The sequence below is a fragment of the Acipenser ruthenus genome, chromosome 30 (assembly GCF_902713425.1).
Source record: "Acipenser ruthenus chromosome 30, fAciRut3.2 maternal haplotype, whole genome shotgun sequence".
Lineage (NCBI taxonomy): Eukaryota > Metazoa > Chordata > Actinopteri > Acipenseriformes > Acipenseridae > Acipenser > Acipenser ruthenus.
The window spans coordinates 11,019,014-11,034,587 of record NC_081218.1 but is presented as its reverse complement, the minus strand read 5'-3'; the positions used below and the strand labels follow the sequence as shown (position 1 = coordinate 11,034,587).

General features: G+C 40.0%; 1 protein-coding gene across 1 annotated transcript in view; it reads left to right on the top strand.

Annotated features, from left to right (window-relative positions):
• The first annotated feature begins 2,873 nt into the window (after positions 1-2,873).
• Positions 2,874-15,574, top strand: part of LOC117394845 (MAP kinase-activated protein kinase 2) — a 46,604-nt gene continuing 33,903 nt past the window's right edge. Inside the window, exon 1 of the mRNA XM_059004726.1 lies at positions 2,874-3,621. Within this exon, the coding sequence (XP_058860709.1) occupies positions 3,415-3,621 (207 nt within the window). The 5' untranslated portion in view covers positions 2,874-3,414. The remainder of the gene's footprint in view (positions 3,622-15,574) is intronic.

The following is a 15,574-nucleotide window of genomic DNA, read 5'->3' as shown; positions in this document are numbered from 1 at the left end:
CTGTACATATCCAATTGAAATTAAACAGTGAGCAACTGCAAATTACATTCTCTTAGTCTTTTTTTTATTGCAACTGCAGTAAGAGCCACTTTTTTTTTTATTCTACACCTGGGCAGGTTTACAGACCGAAGCACCACGTGCAGTTCCAATATTCCTTTCCGAGCTGCTGTTTTTATTTAATCGAAAAACCAATCCATTCATGCTCTTGGTTCTTGCAGATGAAATGCGTCAGTCCGTAGGCTCGTTAGAGCTTAAACGCAAGTAACTCTAATTACTCCTTAGCTGGGTGCTTACGTGTGTTTATCATGACATCTTTTCACAGGGCACTGATGAAACAGGTCAGCTTTCCTCCTTTCCGTTGAAGGAAGGGTTTCGTTTTTACCGGAGTAACAGAAGACATGATAACATGGCTGATACACTGTCGCTGGTACCTGTGAGACAGAACAGCATCACCTCTTACCATGATACACAGAAAGACTGAGTTCAACTGTATAAATTATTTCATGCATGTTATGGAAAATAGTAGCTATCCTCCCAGATTTAAATAGCAATACCCTCACCCCCACCAGCAATAACCCCACCCCCACCCGCAATACCCTCCCCACTCCGTGCTACCGTTCTCCAGATACTGTGACAACACACCCAGGGTTGACTTTTAAAACCACCTGACTTGGGCTTGTTTGTTTGCCATGCCTTTTTATCCTTAATTGAGCGGAACGGCACAGCGCTAAATGACCCATTGCGGGTATGTTATCGTAACGTGGCGGAGGCAGCATTAGCTGAACCCATTAATGCCTAGGTTTACTCAGAGAACAACATGGAATGTTTTGGGCTGACCTGATGCTGGGACCCATCCTTGCACCAACAATTCTAAAAAAGAAACGTCACGAATATTCATTCACAGAGAGTCAGATTCGCAGGCCGGCTTTTGCTGCAGATTTCCAATGCACATTACTGCACGGGCAGGTGTGTGGTGCAGGTGCGCCCCCTTTTGGGGAAAAGGGGGGAATTCATTTAAAACTGTCTGTCTCCCACTCATGATGCATTTTACACCAATCAGGATGATTTCAAGGGCAGTTGGTTACTTTGCAGAGCTGCAATATAATTAAACGGGCCATCAGTGATAATATTACTAGTGCTGATAAGACAGCAAGATTGATTTTCTACATTGGCCAAGTTTTTTTTCATTGAAGTTTACAACATTCTGGAATAAACTTCCCATATAGGGGAGCAGTGGTTAGGGCTCTGGACTCTTGACCGGAGGGTTGTGGGTTCAGTCCTAGGTCGGGGACACTGCTGCTGTACCCTTGAGCAAGGTACTTTACCCAGATTGCTCCAGTAAAAACCCAACTGTATAAATGGGTAATTGTAGGTAAAATAATGTGATATCTTGTAACAATTGTAAGTCGCCCTGGATAAGGGCGTCTGCTAAGAAATAAATAAATAATAATAATAATACTCTCCCGTTTCTAATGATGTAACATATGTAGTTATTATTGTAGTTTATAATATAGAACGATTATATTGAATAATAATAATAATAAAAACACCACCAGCCCTATAAAATCCCAAACACATGGTTGTTAATGTATATTGAGATATAACAGTTTATCTTTTTTTGTGTGTGTGTTATTGCACCCTTGTGATCTCTCATGATTGATTTCTGGTTTTGAGAGAGGAAAGAAATGAATTGCAGGATTCGGCTCAAGCGCCACACACTCCTTTGGTGCCATCTAGTGGAGTTAGAAAGCCACACAGTAACACTTCATTAAAAGTTTTTTTTTTTTTTTTTTTTTTTTTTTTTTTACAACCACCTGTTGACGCGCGTCCGACGCAGCCAATAGCAAGGCAGAATTAATTAAAGGTGCTGGCATTCAAATTATGGAGGTAAAACGCGTGTGCAAGATAAAGATAAGTTTCTGATCTAATTCGGTTTCTAATCAGTCCTGTCAATTATAAATCATAACGTATTCACTAAGCGGCTTGAACTATGTGTTATTTTAATCTGTAGCCAAAAAAAAAAAAAAAAAAAAAAATCTTGGAAACAAGTATGTACGTGTGTTTGAGTGGCATTTCATTTTATTGGTGATAAGAGACTACAAACCTATCTTAAGAAAACATGTTAGACGTGACATTGTCCGTCCCACCCCCCCATTAATAAAAAAAGCGTTACAGTTTATTTTCTCATTGCATTCACTTATATATATATCTAATATAAACTGTAATTATATATATATATATATAGAGCGAGAGAGAGAGAGAGAGAGAGAGAGAGAGAGAGAGAGAGAGATATTATGCCAGCGGGACTCAACAGAAAAGAATGAACTAATTAACTTCAATAAATATATAACATTTAAATAAATAAACAAAATTCATTCAAAAGTTGTGCATGCTGATGCGCTGGGGAGGCCAAATCTAGACTGATCCTCAGAGCCAGCATTGCATGATATAATAAAAATATAAGTTTATGTAAAGTAGTGTTAATTGGAATTAATACAGATTCAAAGATAGAAGTAAAAATGATGTCACAATATATAGAACACCATTACATCATGTAAGAATAAATCATGAATTTGAATGTAAACAATAACAAGTAGTTGTCATGCCGTCAAAAACCTATAAATACCTCCAATGTTTTGATTCAAACACAGGCTCCCTTGAGAAAGATATGTACAACATATCGAAACGTTGGGCAGCTGGCTCTTTGAGCTAATATATATATATATATATATATATATATATATATATATATATATATATATATATATATATATATATATATATATATATATTACAGTTTTGGACGGCCTTCAGGTATTTAGGCTATGTTCTTCAATTACCCATGATTATGTGCATGTGTGTGTTTGCAAGAACATTGGCATTCATACCGTTCACAGATGAAGAGGAACCCGAGTGTTTTGTGAATGCACACTATCTCATCAGACTGCGCCTTTAAGGGAGAGAGAATCACCCCAAGCGAGACTGTGACGTCACACGGATCAGCACAGCGAGTGAGCGATCGAGAGAGAGAGAGAGAGAGAGAGAGAGACCGAGAAAAGACAGGAGAAGTGGTTGGAAGTGATCTTTAATGCCGGGTGTGACTGGATGATTGTGTATCTGTTTTAAAAGCTCGGGATAACACACAGGAGCGAAGGGGGAATTAATCGCGTTTCCGATCTCCCGAAAAAAAAAAAAAAAAAAAGAAAGTAACCATTGGAGGGGAACCAGGATCGACAAAAACGATTCACGGATCCTCTTTTCCTGAGTTTGAATCACGGTTTTCGTTGGCTACAGTGGTTTGAATTGCGTAGTGCCACTAGTGGCAGCGCAAGTGATTACATTTATCAGAAAGAAAGAAAGAAAGAAAGAAAGAAAGAAAGAGGGCTGCTTGAAAGCTTTCTTCCTGAATCTACAATGCTGTCGAATGCCCACAATCTGAATCCAACAGACAATCCAACAGTACCGGCGTTCCCTCCGCACCACGTTAAGCCCTTTCTTTTCATTAGGAAGAACGCAATAACTGACGACTACAAGGTCACCAGCCAAGTATTGGGTCTGGGCATTAATGGAAAAGTTTTGGAGATCTTCTCAAAGAAAACGGGAGACAAGTTTGCTCTCAAGGTAAGAGTCCGTCCGTGGTTTAAATGTCTGTTTCCCCTCCTTTCCGTGCACCTGATTGGTATATATTCTCACGTTGTTTTGTAGCGACCCTAGGTGTTGTGTTTGATACTTTCTCAACCCCTCCCCTACACTCGCCTGACTGTACGGACAATATGAACAGGGCATAGGGTGGTAGCCAATGTTTGAGAACTCACAAGAGCACACTGTATAATCTTATAGACAGACCCCTTTTTAAAACACCATTTTTGTGTGTGTGTGTGTGTGCTTGTTTGTGTTTTTTTTAAATCTTTGTACTGTGTCAGTCGTTACACTGTAGTACAAAAACACTGCCATGCAAAATAAGTAATATATTTTAGTTGTATTATTGTATATAGCTGTTTATAATATAACTTTGTGTATGCTATTTAGAAATGATGAATAGTAACCACTTGCTTCCCCGGAGAGTGTGTTTATTCGACAAGACTGTAGATACAGTATGTGGGGGGTCGGGTTATACGTTACTTTGAGTCTAGTTTTCTATCACCAGCCTGCTCTGCCTTTTTATGCTTTTTTTTCTGTTTTTCGTTTGTTATAAAATGACAACAGTCAGGAAGAAATGTATTGTATCGATTATTGATACTTTGGAATAAGAGAAGAAAAAAAACAGCGTGGCTTGAAGGCCTGTACAGTAAAGCTGTAGACTTCTCGTTTTGAGTGTAAACTTTTCCGATTTAAACTCACCCATTCTTCTAAATGCACACACACACACAAACAGGGCGCACTGTTACAATGGGATTCATCATTGTCCTGTCCTATATAGTTACTTTATAACTATTGTTTGGGCCACTCTGCTTGTTTGTTTGTGCGTGTGGTGGGGTGGAAGGGCGTCTGTAAGGCATTTACTTTTGACTGATGTAGCACTTTAACAGTATGAAAACATAGGATCCTTTACGTAATCGTTACTGATTTACTGTGGTGTTTTGAAGAAACAAAGCAAATACCCCCTTGCTTATCCGTACATGGGTTTTCTTTAGAAACTGGTTTGTACTTAAAAAACCGGAAACCAACGCGCTCTGACGTGGTACAGACCCCATGGGCCCTACCAGTTCATAGAAACGTACCTGTGTGTGTGCTTGTTTGTTTTCTTGAAGAACTCTGAAAAAATAATTCTCCCCACATTAACTTAAATGTCGCCGACTAATTATTAATCACACTGTTTCCACGATAAGAACGTGTAGTACAGTTGGCGCCACATTATTAGTAGGTTTAAGGAGTGGGGAATGTGGTTTTGTTTTTTCTTAGAATTACTAACTGTGTTTCCCAGTACAGTACCTGAATTTCCATACGCTGCTGTGTAATCAGAAAGAAAACACACGGATCCTGCTACAAGTTTGATAGAAGCGCTAATTCAAATCTGTCACAGATGACCACATAAACTGTGTTTCTCCTTTGGCATCCCTCCCCACTCCCTTTTATACCACAGAAGCGGTTATAAGGCGCCAGGGTTGGTATCAGTTCCTTTTTTTTCAATTCCAATTCCTTTTTAAAAAAACAATTTCCTGTTCAGTTGTAATCGATTCAAACACATCATTGATCAGAATTGCAAAGCATTATTGTGTTAAAATGAGCTCCTCGCATTCACTGTTAGTGAATGAAATTGGTTTCAAATGAAAGCAGTTCGCAACTATTATTATTGATCAAAAATATTAATCCCTGTTCCTTTTGAAGGAACTAAATTTGGGAATTGATTTTGAAAAAGGAATCGGTAGTGGCTCCCATTTGCCCCTCCAACCCCGCTGTTTTATTTGGGATCGATGTTGTATTTTTTTAAATTAACTGAGATTCCCCCTTTTAAAAACACCATGTTTGAAGAGTTGTTCTGCTTGTCATGGGTGTTCTTTCCACATTTATGGGAGTGGTGGAATTGAAACCAGTTTAACCAGTACTGGGCCAGCTCCAACAGATCTCCTCATACTCTGGGCCTGGTGACTTAATTAAATCCCTCAAAGCACATGCTTCCTTTTATGACTATATATAAAAAAATTCTCTATTGTGGTTGGTGCTGTGGTGTTTCCTTTCTTTGGTAAAGTAGGTAACATGTTGTTTTTTTTCTTCATTTTTTGTCAATGAGCAGCTGGTGCTTGGTTCCCCAAATAGCCTGTTCCTCCATTCTATCTTTGTCACTCGATGAAGAGGTGTAGTTTCTGTTTGATACAAACCCAGTGCTCAATAAAGCCTTTTGAAAGAGACGAGTCACGCTGGAAAACCCCCCCCCAAAAACTCTCATTACTTTGTGGGGACTTTAAAAATACACAGGATAACACATTTAATTGTTATGTATATACAGGGGGATAATGTGGGCTTCCGTTGTGTAGAAGTTTAAGACAGTCATGGTGTTTCTTTGAGCCCGCATTATGTTACCTGTAAAAAAATAAGTGGTGTGTCCAATTAAGCTTTGATTAAAAGCTTGAATGGCTCAAACTACTATGCAATGGGAGTCTTAAATTATACCCTAATGGATATGTGTGTATGTAAAATATTTAACACAGTAATGTATGCATTGGTCAAATGCTTGGAAAAAGCCTAAAGCTAATGTCGGCTTATTTACTTGATTTGGTTTCATCTGATTGGTTCTCTTGCTTTGTTGCTTTAGTCTCCAAGACAACAGTTAAAAAAAAAACAAACAAAAAGGGAGCAATCCTCACTAACCCTTTTTTTTTTTGCGTCCCCATCTTGGATTTACTGTACACATCCGATTGAAGTGACTCAGAAAAGCAAACCAGATTAGAGAGACGGGAAGAGCTATGCAAATAAATGACCACATACTGTATCTCAATAGCATTTAAAATTATTCACCAGTAAATGACAGTAAGCAAATACTGCAGTGGACTGCTATGGAAACCAGAGATGCGTTGTGAACTTCACAAACAGAGTCGGAGATTAAGAAGCACGGTGCTGCGTGCAGGGCCTTGCTTTGAAGAAGCAGACCGGTAAGATGAAAAGCTGTGAACCTCTTCTCCGAGAATCCCTAGCTGTCTGCATGATATATCAAAACAGAAATCAAGCAAAATCCCAACCAAACGCACATGACATAAAACAGCAATGAGACCATTGTCATACGCAATGCTGGGAGTTATAGACCAGATTGACAATGGCACAATTTAAATATATCTCTTTTTAACACTTCATTTCACCTGAGAACAAATCCAAATGTAGCTTACAGAATACTGAAGTAGACTTTCTGCCTAGCTATTATTATTATTATTATTATTATTATTATTATTATTATTATTATTATTATTATTGTGATTGCACCAGGAATCAGGGCTGCAGAATAGTTCCACACCCGCACACGATGTGCGTTGAAGGATTTGGTCTGGACCTGAAGATCTTCTAGCTATCATTTTTTATGAGTCGACAGGAACATCTCATGCCTGCATTAGCTGTTGCTGGAAACCCCCTTCTTAGGTATTTTTTGCACAGCTAATCGGATCTCTTGTCAGATTTGAAGTGAAATAGAAATATGAAGTCAGTAAAGATATCTAAACAAGGCACTAGCCTCCCTTTCCACCCTGCAGGTTGGCTGCACTGCAGTGCTGTTGTTTCAGTGTGGAGTGTGCTCCCTTGTGTTCTCCTTTGTAGCAAGAGGTTTGTTTTTCATTCTCCTGATCCATTCGTGCCAAGCTTTGGGGAACCGTAGGGGATTTATGTTGCATTAACTGTAATAGTGGTGACATCATCCCTTTCCCAACTTCCAATAACCATTACTCACGTACGGTGTCATGCCCCCTTGCACAGTGCGGGTATTAATAACTGCAGCGCTGCTGTTTTTAGTATCCGAGCGGGCCATGTGCCGATGCCTCCAAACAGGTGGGGAATCCTGAGCCGGACTGCCAAGCACCTCTCCAGTGTGCTCTCTGTGCAGAAGCGATGACTGCATTGCAGGGTTTTTTATGCAAGGTGTGCTGTAATCCGTGGCTGTCTGTGTGGTTTATTGCTTTTGCTTCTGTGTAAACTGATGTGTTGGACACTGTTAACTCAGAAGCCCTTTTAAAGACTGTATGATGTAGGGGTTTAAATGCTGTTTTAGACTGCTGGTAAAGAGGTCAACAGCAGTCTGGAATCATTTAATGAATAACAGACTTTTTTTTTAATTCAGCATTTTTTAAATAACTCAAGTTAAAGCTTTGTAATACAAACCGAGCATTAATCTTTCAGGAATTACCCAATCTTTACCCCCGTAACAATAAAAGGAATTTACTGAACCATAGCACCAGACAAAGGTCATGTGTTTTTCTGAAAAGCAATTACCTGAAATGTCCTAAAACCCTATTGATCAAACCCAGACCAAAGTCATGATCGTCCGTTGATATAAAGCATCAAAACAGGGGTTTACGAAGTGACACCCCGCTGTGTGTTTTTGTCATCCACCCCTGTTTTGAAGGGAGGTCATCTCGACTTCATGTTGCACCAATCTATTGAACAGTCCATGCAGCAAATCTGTTCCTGCATTGTCTTGATCCCTACAAACCATCCTTTCACGCTGTGATATCCAGTAATGAGGTTCCTGTGGACATGCCTCCCATCCAAATTGGTCAAAGAGGTGCAGTTGGTCACATAAATCGCGGTCAAAGTGCAGACATGTGCTAAAACCACGTCATGTACCATCTTATTAATCAACTTGTTTATGTTAAAATCAATGTCATATTGGACAGGAAGATGGCTTTTCCTTGATTCAGTACAAGGAAAGGAGGGAGACTTTTCTGCTGGGTTTGTACGCCTGTAGAGGTGTGGGCTTGGTTTACTGACGAGGGATCCTTTAGGTAATGAAGCACTATCAGGGTGCTTAAAAAGACAGTACATCTTCTCCTCCCCAAAAAACCTCATAAACAGGCTGGATTTAAAAAAAACAATGCTCTTGTGAGTGTGTTTGATCCTGAGAGCTGGGGTGTAGATGGGTGTGGGAGATTAACAAAGGTGGAACATTGCGTCCCTGTAGAGCATGATAAATCTTTAAAAGCTTTCAATAAAGAAACCGTGCAATGCCCAGGATTAAAAAAACAAACAGCATATTGAAGTCAATTGTACAGCAGAGACCTTGAATTTTCCTTTTGAAGCATGGTACATTGAAATGAGAGGGTCAGGTTAAACAGTAGAAAAGGTGACGGATCTTAGTACCTTGTGCTTTAACTGCTATCTTAATCCCACTGACCTGCTTATCAACATCCCTAAATAAAAGCAGTGTGGAGTAGTGGTTAGGGCTCTGGACTCTTGACCAGAGGGTCGTGGGTTCAATCCCAGGTAGGGGACACTGCTGCTGTACCCTTGAGCAAGGTACTTTACCTAGATTGCTCCAGTAAAAACCCAACTGTATAAATGGGTAATTGTATGTAAAAAAATAATGTGATATCTTGTAACAATTGTAAGTCGCCCAGGATAAGGGCATCTGCTAAGAAATAATAATAATAATAATAAAATGCAGTAACAGTGGAAAGATGTCCTGGATAGAGCATTTTCATTTGCAAGTGAACTGTGACATTAGGGCCTTATCGAACACTATATTCTGCAACTGTATTCGGACAAGGGTTGGAACGGGCCAAAATGAAATAATCAGATGTGTCACACTCTTTTAACCGTCAATGAAGTCAACATTTTATAGGGTCGGATATGTGAGTGCTGACTAAGTGTTTGAAGTGGAACAAGAGAGGGGTTAATGAAAACTAAGATTTAATTGTTGGAGGAATTCCAAGTTGGCACGCCCAGCAGGAAGACTGTAACTGTGCAGATTATTATTGTTCTTTAACTATCCTGAATTACAATTGCTGAGCTTGCTGTAAAAATGGGTCAGCTGAGCAGCTTCTTTTCAGAACCACACCGTACACTGCCATCTCTACATTTGTTTTGTGCATACAGCAAAAAATAACTACATGCAGGATCCACATGTATTGGAGTCCATAAGCGTTATAATCCAATCACATGTTTCAGGTAGTTGATCTTGCATTATATATTTATCTTTTCAGTTTTAAATCGGGTTTCAGTGGCAGCTGTGGTCAGACGCTAGAAAGTCCCCTCAATCCGAACCCTGGCATTTCTGCGCAGATTTTAAAAATGAATGACGCGTTAAAATGTAATCTGACATGTACACATTCAGTTTTCATTAACTATGCAGATTACTGTCTGTGAAGAGACGTGGGTGGTCTTTTAATACGTTTCTGGGATCTAATACCCTTTGAGCTTCACAGTGTACATGATAAATAACATATTTGATATCAATTTTAGCCACTGTTGTAGTGGTAAAATAGACCCCTTAGTGAGGTTTTACAAAAAAATGTCTTCTACCGAGTCTTCTTTTACTGGAAGGCAGAAAGTTCATTTCTATTACAAGGGAATGTGTTGATGCATCCAGAACTGCATTGTTAATGTGCATATCTCTGAGCGTTTTCCATGGAAAATGTCTTTAAATGAAACAGAATAGGCCTCTAATAAAGATTGGAAGTGCCTGACGTCAACGTCGTCCTAGGCAGGCTGCCAATGGAATGGCCTGATTCAACTTAGAAATTCCAGCCGAGATTAGGGGATCGGTTTCTCCTGCTCCCTGGGTGCAGCAGTTAAACTTTCCATTTCATTTTGGCCTTGTTGGATGGTTTTGGATTGTGTCAAGACAAAAGCTTATGCAGTCTGTACAGTTCCTCTTTGGTTGAACCAACAAAAGCTCCTTTGATGCAGGGAGTATTGCTTCAAAAAGGGATGGGGGTTGTCTTGACAAGTACATTCCCTGGCCTCTTGCGTCCATTGGGTTGATTACAGGTACCATGACCTGTAGGCAGGTAAACCATGCAGGGCCGTCCGCAGCCTTAAACCCTGCTATAGACGCAGTATATTTTTTGTACCGCACCTTACTCTTGTAGCTAAAATAAGCATTGGGTCAAAAAGAGAACGACGTCTTCAAATTGGAAAATAACACAGCAAGTACATTTAATTCAGGGCAACTTAAGGAAAGTCAAGTTTTGTAACATGAAAATGTTGTGTTTTTTTTGTTTTTTTTTACCGGTTAAAGCATTGATAGACTTTTTGTTTCTGAAATGTATGCAACATTTAAAGCGCGGAACCGTTGAAGCCCTTCGGTTAATGTGTCCACTGTTTCTCTGCCACATGTGTTCTTTCAAGGTTAAGAAGATGGTGTGTGTTGACAGAATAAACAGACAGGAATATAGAATTGATCCCCCAACACCTCAGTAATAGCACTCTGTCCTTGAAGAGACCCTGGTGCTTCTCTCCATACCAGCGAGGGTTTTTAGCTTTACTTTATAAGAGGCTGGAATCCTCACAGCCCAGTATCGCGTTGATTTCTAAATCCAGCTCTGACTTTACCAGAGTTCTGACCACATGTTTCGAGTTTTTTGTAAACTGCCTGTTGTAATGCTGTCAGCTCCTGGATTACTCAACCAGGACCTGCGGTGGGTTGGCACATCCTGGTTTGATGACTTACAGCTCTTGGAATGGCGGGATGTTGTGATGACTTCATACTGGAAGGCTACGATTTGGCTTGTCGCAGTATCCAGGACGCTGGATATGGTTTTGGACACAGAGCAAAGCTTGCTAATATGCTGCTGTCTTCCAATGACATTTAGTCTGCGTGCCTGTGGTACATCATACTGTTATGCCGAAGCATTGCCAACTACTGTATTGCGAAGTATTTGCATGCAAGGATGGTGAAGTAGCTCTTACCCTGAATACCAGACTGGGTTGATTCAGTAGCTTTGAAAATGCTGATAATGAGAAGAGGTTCCTTTTTTGCATGCAGTCATGGCAGTGTTTTAACTGCTCCAACTTCACAATGTAAACTCACCCGTTTGTTTTACATTTCCCAGATTTGTTAGATTCTATTCTCAATTTTTCAGGGACGCTGGCTACAGCTAGCTCTGCCGTGAGTTACTAAAGTAGGGTGAAAAAGTCAATTTTCCTCAACCTCCAAGCCTCTACCAGATAAGTTTGCTACAGGGGAGGTCTGTGTTTTAAAAGGGCTTTGATAACTCAAACTCCTGCCTCTTTGATCACTAAAATAGCATGCTTCATAGAGTTTTGAAACCCAAGACTTGGTGCTGGACTGGTGTGCGGTTCTATTTGTGTTTTATTGTGTAAATGTGAAGGTGGTTTATTTAAACAGCTGATGGTTTTGTACGGTGTAATTGAACGTTCCTGTGATCTTCTATCATCTCTTTCTCCTGTTGCACAACCTGCCCAGCTCCAGTGCATCTCTCCACAGTGACACAGTGCGTTATTGGCATGTTTGCTATAAAAAGTATCTTCGATCTTGTGTACGGTGCGCACTGGACATCTTAATGAGGCATGAAATATGGAGGCCATGTGGCCGGCACTCAGTTATCTTACGTAATGGGACTTGTGATGAAATGCTTTGAATTATTAATCTGTTGTCATTGGTCCGAGGGAGGACAGTATCAAATATTTATCTGCGTTGGGTATCGTTACACACCAAATATTAGTGAAAGATATCAAGATTTAAATATTAATTCTCAACAAAAGATTCTGTGCAGTTGACTAAGGTATAGAAAACAAATCATTCCAAATTTTCCAAATCCCCTCGGAGTGCTGTACATATTGAACAAGAAACTACTGTGATAAAACACAGGCCCAAACAGTTAAAAATAAGCTAAAATGCTATTCTATACACAGGCCCGAATAGTTGCAAAGACCAGCGATCTACAAAAAAACAAAATATTAAAATAGAAGAAAGAATCGTGCTTGTGATGTCTGTTCACACCACCTTTCTCTGACTCGCAGTTTAAAAAGCATAATAAATCCTGCCATGTACAATGCATTTCCCATGACTCTTACCTGACGGCAATGACGATCGTCATGACAACCACCATCGGGAAGAATCTAAACCCTAAACATGCTGGGCCTCTGAAATGTCTTTGTGAGCAGTAGAGGGGGTGTACCTTTGGTTTCACAGCGATATGATACAGAACTCGATTCTTGGATTGTGATTCGATACGTATCCCGGTACAATTAATAAAATCTGAACTTCTACAAATACATTCTTGAATTGTATTTCCTTTTTTTTTTTTTTTTAATAAATTCAAATAAAATGTGATATCAACTGCTGAAATATTTCAGCTAGCTTAATATAGCTTAAAGATCTGCCACTCTGAAACATTCCCATTGTATAACGTGCTAGGAAGTCACCTCCACCATTTAAAGTGTTGACAGAATGACACGACAAACTCACAAATAGTTATCAGCTTCTGTACACAAAGCTTTTAATTTGAGGCCGCTTTTGTTATCTCGGGTGTTTGTGCTCTTTTATTGCTTTTTCTATATTTTTTATCGGAGGTAATGGACTGTATGAGCTATCTCCTACTAGCCGCCCTGGCGTCGCTCTTGAAATTACTGCTTGAGAGAAGTTCCTTTTTACACCCAGTGGCGAGAGGAAGGAAGCAGCTCCTGGTTGCAGCTGCATGCTGTCTGACCCCAGCTCTCCCTGTCGGCTTAGCTGTGTCGTTTATTTATTACATTTCACTTGTGTGGATGCAGCAGGCAAAGTGGAATGTGGACTTTTTCTGCATAGCAATAAATCCAGGGTTTATATAATTACGCTCGCAGTGAAATATTTAGGACTTGGTTGGATTCAAAACCTGGACTGGTAATGGCATGAAAACTGTATTTCAAGGCAAAGAACCAAAGAATAAACCAATTACTTCCTGACTGCTGAAGCTATGGTTGTTTTGGTTTGGGCACTGTGAAATCATCTACGGTCTGTAAAATCACCCACAGCCTCATTTCTGAATTCCATTCCGAGGTTATGTGTTATATTGTATAGGTTATGTAGAACTTGGGCTGAAGGGGTTAATTTTGGTTTCTTTCTGTGACCTAATATACAATGTGTTGATAAGCATAAGGCAGGTGTGAGCGAGCAGTAATCAATCCTCTTAGCTCAGTCCCTTTTACAATAACACTGAGGTGAGTGGCAGGTGGTCCAATTCAAATACAGCCAACATGTATTTATAGTTCAGATCTGCTTCCTTTCATGAGCATGGGGGGGGAGAAGTATTGTGTAGTGTTAGCAACATAAAAAATACAATATTCAGAGGTGGAGTGGCACGCCTTAACCATAACACTAATTATTTATTAATGTATAATTACTCAGTTTCGTCTAGCATTATTTTAGCTGCTCCGAAACTGCTGTAGGGTGGCACTGTAACAGCTTGTCAAGTCCGATAACGTGCAGTGCTCTGCTAAAGCAAATGTTTCTTCTGTGCTGTAAAGTTTAGGGTGAATCGAATAGCAGTAAAGCCAGCATGTGTCTGTATATTGATCTGCTAAATGAGGATATCAAAGCGCGCTCGTTATCCACAGGTCTGCTATAGTGTATACCTGTGGTGGTTATTGCTCTGCTAGTGTTGAACAAACACAAAGATACCCCTCCCCCCTTTTGGAGGCTTAGTAACTGGAAGCAAACTTTGAACAGGTTCTAGTGTTTATGCTGCTGTACAGACACCTGTTGAAGAAAGCCAGCTCAAAGGGCAACCCCGAGCAGTGTTTGGATATTGTTAAAGAGTAGCGAAGGAAGGTTGTGAAATCCAAAATGAAGACAAAAGGTTTGGAGTCCTGAAGCTACAGAGTTACAATACCCCTGGCACAAGAAAATCAGCACTTTGTCATTAAACTCATTCCAAACATACCTGAGAGGCTGGGGACAGCAAGGTGGATTTTATATATGAATATTGCAGCACTTGAGCAACCTCGCATGGTATCTATCTGTGATCCTTCCCTACGTAATCTGAATTCTAATTCCAGCATTCTTGGTTCTGAAGTTTGTGTTCCATGTTGCATGGTGCCCTGGGGATCAACAGTAGGATCAGAGCATCACATTGTGAGGTAGCCTGATCCTGTCTTGTTTCTGCTTTCGTGTCAATTGTATTTACATCGGACATTATGGAATACATATTTGCATGACCTTTATTCAAAGCGAGCCATGTCATAGAAGCTGAGTCATGTAATGTTAAGTACTGCCGACCAGGGGGTGTACCTAATTGATCTAAACGAGTTTTGAAAGTCAGACGCTGAAGAGTGCATTGTGAACCTTTTTAGTGTATTTCTGTCTATAAAAATACACCAGGGAGAGTCATACTTTGAGTTTTTTTTTTAGAAGGGACATATATCTCGCTGAGCTCCATGCTTTGTTTAATATTTATAGAGATGCCCGCATTCAAGGCTGGGCTTTACAAATGCAGAAAAATAATGAGCAAAAAATAGTACAGCAACTGTGACCTAGTGCAGTGTAGTCTGGTTAAATGTCATGTTCTTTTGCTTTCCTTTTTTAAGATGTTACTATTTACTCACATTTTTTTCCCCCCCTTTCTTGGTAATTTTTTTAACCAAAAAAAGTTTGACAGCAAGTTTGAAGGATGGCGCTATGAATTCAATACAACCTAAATGTGTTCTAAAGGTCATGTGTCTTTGGACGATTGCTTTCAGGACTCGCTGATTGCACACCAGTGACCGACTGAATTCCAGTGTTCAGTTGGTGAACTGGATAAAACCCGAGAGGGTAGTGAGTGATCACAACTGCTTTACGCTTAATCAGCTGTAAGTGATCGGAGCAAATCATGCTTGCAATGGAACATTAAAGAAAGTCCCCAGCGCAGCATCTGCTGATGCAATGGAGCTGTTGAGATCACTAATATTGACTTTTAGGTAAGACCTAGTCCTGGTGGAAGCTTCATTAAGACTCATTTTTTAATTCAGGTTATTCAATGTTTTTTTTTAGTCTGCAAAAGTGTATGATAAATGCCGTCAATAATTCCTGTCCAGGTCTTTCCTCCCACCGTGTTCATTATTATAATGAACCTATTAACCCCAGCCCCCCCCTCCCCCCCCCGACCAGCTTGTAATGCGCTTGCATTTAATTAGACCTATTAAAACTGTAATGTAGCGGCACTCTAGGACTGGA